Source organism: Diaphorina citri, unplaced genomic scaffold (assembly GCF_000475195.1).
Source record: "Diaphorina citri unplaced genomic scaffold, Diaci psyllid genome assembly version 1.1 scaffold2320, whole genome shotgun sequence".
Lineage (NCBI taxonomy): Eukaryota > Metazoa > Arthropoda > Insecta > Hemiptera > Psyllidae > Diaphorina > Diaphorina citri.
The window spans coordinates 20,100-26,043 of record NW_007379744.1 but is presented as its reverse complement, the minus strand read 5'-3'; the positions used below and the strand labels follow the sequence as shown (position 1 = coordinate 26,043).

At 40.0% G+C, this 5,944-nt stretch overlaps 1 protein-coding gene across 1 annotated transcript in view; it reads left to right on the top strand.

Annotated features, from left to right (window-relative positions):
• Positions 1-5,307, top strand: part of LOC113471341 — a gene marked incomplete at its 5' end in the record, with an annotated part of 7,684 nt that extends 2,377 nt beyond the window's left edge. The window contains 2 exons of the mRNA XM_026830431.1: positions 5,024-5,211; positions 5,300-5,307. Of these exons, the coding sequence (XP_026686232.1) occupies positions 5,024-5,211; positions 5,300-5,307 (196 nt within the window). The remainder of the gene's footprint in view (positions 1-5,023; positions 5,212-5,299) is intronic.
• Between the last annotated feature and the right edge of the window lie 637 nt (positions 5,308-5,944).

Sequence of the window (5,944 nt, the reverse complement as noted above, 5' to 3'; positions counted from 1 at the left end):
GAGAGAGAGAGAGAGAGAGAGAGAGAGAGAGAGAGAGGGAGAGAGAGAACTATCGAACAATTTTAGGTAGTCCAATTTGGCACAAAATAAATGGAATGAGTGAAAATCCAAGAGGCGTTGAGTGCGATGGATTACCTTAAGGAATTTTAGGAGAGTATATTGAGAGAGAGAGAGAGGGGGGGGGGGGAGAGAGGGGGAGAGAGAGAGAGAGAGGGAGGGAGAGAGAAAGGGAGGGAGAGAGAGAGAGCGGGAGGGAGGGAGAGAGAACTCTCGAACAATTTTAGGTAGTCCAATTTGGCACAAAATAAATGGAATGAGTGAAAATCCAAGAGGTGTTGTGTGCGATGGATTACCTAAAGGAATTTTAGGAGAGTATATATTATAGTGTGATGGATTAAAGGAATTTTAGGAGAGTAAATAGCTACTGAAATCAAGACTAAGAACCTCTCGAGAAATAACTCACACGGAAATGAAGATAAGCAAAAAGATATACCAGACAGAAACAAGAAATAGAGAGAAAGGGAGGAGGAAAAGAAGAGAGAGAGAGAGACAGAGAGAAAGAGAGAGAGAGAGAGAGAGAGAGAGAGAGAGGGAAGGGAAAAAGAACACGGATTAGGAAGGAGGGAAGGAAAGAAAAAGAGAGAATACAGAGATTTTGATTTGAGTTGATTTGGGGTGGGGGGTGGACAGGGGTGGGAGAGAGGACAAGGGAAAGGGGAAAAGAGGAGAGGATAAGAAAAAGAGAAAAGAGACACAGAGAACAGAAAGGAGGAAGAGAGAAAAAGAAAAAGAGGGGAGGGGGAGAGAACAAGGAAATGGGAGAAGAGAGAGGCAGAAAAGAAAAAGAGAGAATACAGAGAGAACAGAAAGGAGAAAGAGAGACAAGAAAAAAGCAATACAGGGGTGGGAGAGAGGACAAGGGAAAGGGGAAAAGAGGGGGGATAAGAAAAAGGGAAAAGAGAGAGGAGACACAGAGAACAGAAAGGAGGAAGAGAGAAAAAGAAAAAAGAGGGGAGGGGGAGAGAACAAGGAAATGGGAGAAGGGAGAGGCAATGGAAGAAGAAGGGAGAACAACGAAAATGGAAGGGAGAGGTAGAAGAAAACAAGAAAAAGGGAGGGGAAAAGACAAAGAAAATGTGGAGAGGGAGAGAAAGGAGGGGGAAAGATCAGGGAGAGGTAGAAGAAAACAAGAAAAAGGGAGGGGAAAAGTCAGAGAAAAGGAGAGGGAGGAAATGGAAGGGAGAGGTAGAAGAAAACAAGAAAAAAGGGAGGGGAAAAGACAAAGAAAAGGAGGAGAGGGAGAGAAAGGAGGGGGAAAGATCAGGGAGAGGTAGAAGAAAACAAGAAAAAGGGAGGGGAAAAGACAAGGAACAGGAGGAAAGGAGGAGAGGGAGAGAAAGGAGGGGGAAAAGACATGGAGAGAGAGGCAATGGAAGAAGAAGGGAGAACAACGAAAATGGAAGGGAGAGGTAGAAGAAAACAAGAAAAAAGGGAGGGGAAAAGACATGGAAAGGAGGAGAGGGAGAGAAAAGGAGGGGGAAAGATCAGGGAGAGGTAGAAGAAAACAAGAAAAAGGGAGGGGAAAAGACAAGGAACAGGAGGAAAGGAGGAGAGGGAGAGAAAGGAGGGGGAAAAGACATGGAAAGGAGGAGAGCAGTCGAAATGGAGGGGGAAAAGGGAGGGAGAAATAAAAACAACAGAGCATCAATCTCTGTCTGTGTGTAAATTCTCACCTTTCGTGCAATAGGGAGAGAGATAATAAAAAATACATCTTCTCCCTCCCTCCCTCTCCCTTTTCTGTCCAATCCATCTTCTTGGGGTTACTGAAATGTACACAACACCAAAATGTTTGGGAACATATGTAAACAGAACCTATCTACATACCAGCCTCTACACTTCTTTTTTTTCTGAAGAGGTTTGACAGAGGGAACTGTAACTGCTATGGTCTTATCGTCCCGAAATTGAAGAGAGAAGGAAGACGGGATAGGAAAAAGCCAGCCGTTCCGAGAACGAACATTATCCCATCAGGATAAAATCCGCCCCGGGCGGGAATCGAACCCGCGGCCTAGCGCTTACAAGGCAGACGCGCTACCAACTAAGCTAACCAGGCTGGCCTCTACACTTCTACTGTTGGTTACAGTTTGACAGAATTCTTAGAATGTCTCTCCAAATTTAACTTTTACTGTCTACTGTCTAGGTATTCGTAATTTTGTATAAGGTTGACCTAACATTTAGGGCTGTTTGCCCCAACACTTAAGCCTCAGAGTGGGCTTTCGGTGTACGGAGTTGAGCTGACCGTCTGGGTATGGTCACATTTATAGGAAAACCGCGGATTCTTCCGTCAGACAGCTGATCAAGCTGGTTTTTGGTGTTCTAGATTTTAGAAGTTCACAGTTCCAACCAAGAGAATCATTCACATCTACATTGGAAAAAAAATCGATACAAAATTACGAAAAATCGGTTTTTTGCTTAACCTCAAAAGGTTGAAAAATGATACTTGGGCCGTCTTGTTTCACAAGGGACGATAAATAAGTTGAGTAAAATACAATACAGAGAAGCTTTAGGTAGCTAAATATAAATCAAATATAAAGAAAATAATATAAAAGGAAAAATGTCAAAGTACCTTCCTGTACAACTTACCTATCTATATAGCTAGCACATTTTGTATGTCCGTATCAAAGCTTCCCTACAAAGACCTAATATACCCAAGTAAAATACAACAATACATAAACATCCCTTTCGTCAAAATGATATTCTTGTATCTTCAATAAGAAGAAAATCCTATCTTCTCGGGTATTATTGTGACAAGTTTTTATGTACCAACCTATACGTACTTACCTACCCTACCGTTCAGATGAATAGAAGATACCCTTGCTATTTGCTTTGAAAGAAAATCTCTTTCTTCAGAATTGACTTGGGAGATTTGATTGACATTTGGAAAGAAAAACGCGGCTCTTATGGAAGTTATTAATCTGGTGACTTTTTTTAGGTTTGATCGGAGGAATTGTGCTTTTCTGAGAGGAAAACTATGGACAAATTTCTTTACGGAAAAAGGATGGCTTAAAAAAAAAGGTTTGATAGAGAAAATGCAACTATAACAATACAGATGATGGAAGACAGGATAGGAGAAAGCCAGACGTTCCGAGAACGAACATTATCCCATCAGGATAAAATCCGCCCCGGGCGGGAATCGAACCCGCGGCCTAGCACTTACAAGGCATAACCTCCAAGCTAACTAGGCTGGCTATGTGGCTATAGCAAGTTGATACCGACCAAACGCCCCGGGCGAAAATCAAATCCGCGAATAAGAATATTATTTTCACTCCGACTCCAAAAAGGATCCTTTTTTTCCGCTGAAATCTTTTCAAAGTAGGTCAAACGCAATGTTTCTTTAATTTCAGTGTTGCAAGGAAAAAAAAAGGTCTCAAATATCAAAGTCAACTTTTTATCACCCAAGCGCAAAATGTTCTCTTCAGATCTCTTTGTCAGATTCTCTTCAGATAAAATTTTATTCTTACTCTTTTCAAAAGCTTCCCAAGTCGCCTTCTTTTTCTATTAATAAATCTCTTTTCGGTGTTTTTAATTTACTTATTTCTTTTTAGTCCGTCCTTCCTTTATTACAATAGTAATAACAAGCAGGGCCCGTCCCTCCGGGAATTTTTTAGCCCGTAGTGATTAGAGAAAATCAGTACCTATAGACTGAATATTAAACAAATTAGGTAGGTACATAGGTACTGATCGAATAAACTACTGGCTAAATAATTTCCGGACTCCGGAGGGACGGGCCCAGCTTTTTTTTTTTTTCTTCTTCTTGTTCTTCTTTCTCACGGTAAGTTTCCACCATTCTGTACAAACCTTCAGAAGAAAATTTTAATTACATTTAATTATTTGTGATTATTTCATGTTTCAAGTAAAGATTGTAAAGCAAAGATACATAGTTATTACTTATAGGTACTCAGTCTAGCAGAGGGCTAAAATGTATTGACAAATTTGTATGAATGCCGTAAAATTATTTGATTATGCAATATGGAATACATAATTCATTAGTGGATGTGCCTTATTCACGGGAGTGCGGAGTGATATTTTAAAATTCTTGGATATGGATAATTGGCTATCTAATTCGCCAGCCTATTTTGCTTGGAGGGTAGTGTGTCTGCCTTGTAAGCGTTAGGTCGATAGACTCTATTGTTTTATTAGGGAATTCGGCTAAAGGGAATTCAACTAAAGGGAATTTAGCTAACACAAATCTTCCTCTTTCCCCAGGGACGAGGAAACAGAGGACATTCTCAACATCCCTCGTTCTGCCTCCATAGACTCTATTGGAGAGTTCCGCCATTGTGGAGTGAACATTGTGCGGAAGCTACCCTTCCCTCTACTCAATAGTTAGTAGGGAATTTAACTAAAAGAAATTTAGCTCATACAAAAAAATCTTCCTCTTTCCCCAGGGATGGGTAGCGCGTCTACCTTGTAAGTGTTAGGTCGCGGATTCGATTCCCCCCCCCGGGCGGACTTTATCCTAGACATATAAGGTTCGTTCTCGGAACGGCTGGCTTTCTCCTATCCTCTGCTTCTTCTCTTTGATTTCGGGACGATAAGAGCTCGACAGCTAAATTTCCTCTGTCAAATCTCTTGAAAAAAAATCGATTGTGGTCCTAGCTATAAAATAATTAGGTAACAGCCAATTTTATTTTTAGAAAGCAATCTGAATATCTGATTGGTTGATTTCAAACTTAGTCGGGAATTTAGCTAAGGGTGATTCAGCGGGAATTTATCTAAAGGGAATTCAGCTATAGGGAATTTAGGGAATAAATAAGGGAATTTAGCTAATACAAATCTTCCTCTTTCCCTAGGGACGAGGAAACAGAGGACATTCTCAACATCTGATTGGTTGATTTCAAACTTAGTAGGGAATTTAACTAAAGAGAATTCAGCTTGAGGGAATTTAGCTGAAGTAAATTTAGCTAATGGAATTTAGGGAATAAATAAGGGAATTTAGCTAATACAAATCTTCCTCTTTCCCTAGGGACGAGGAAACAGAGGACATTCTCAACATCCCTCGTTCTGCCTCCATAGACTCTATTGTCGAGTCTCGCCATTGTGGAGTGAACATTGTGCGGAAGCTACCCTCCCCTCTACTCAATAGGGGGAGCACCACACCACCCTTGTCACCAGCCATAGCCAGACGATTGAAAGGAACACGGGCTGTTACATGTAAGTCAAAACTTTTTCAACCTTTTTCGGACTATAGTTTTTTATGGTTTCAAAACACCACCCCACCCCTGTCACCAGCCATTGCCAGACGACTGAAAGGAACACGGGCTGTTACATGTAAGTCACATTTTCAACCTTTTTCGGACTAGTTTTTTTTATGGTTTTAAAATGGTCGTTGTTATTGGATACCTATTTTTTGTGGTTTTATATGTAGTTATTGGATACCTAAATAGGGTAACTAGAAGGGTAAACTCCACCCCTGTCACCGGCCATAGCCAGACGACTGAAAGGAACGCGGGCTGTTACGAGACTCGTACCTACATGTAAGTCACATTTTGAACTTTTTCTGTCCAGAGTCGATCTTTAGCTAAATAACTCGGATTCCCTTTAAAAATGTAAAGTACAAAGTTAGTAGTATTCCTTTATTGTCTTCTTATTATTCCTTTATTGTCTTCTTATTATTCCTTTACTGTCTTCTTATTATTCCTTTATTGTCTTCTCATTATTCCTTTATTGTCTTCTTATTATTCCTTTACTGTCTTCTTATTATTCCTTTATTGTCTTCTTATTATTCCTTTACTGTCTTCTTATTATTCCTTTATTGTCTTCTCATTATTCCTTTATTGTCTTCTTATTACTCCTTTATTGTCTTCTTATTATTCCTTTATTGTCTTCTTTTTATTCCTTTATTGTCTTCTTTTTATTCCTTTATTGTCTTCTTATTATTCCTTTA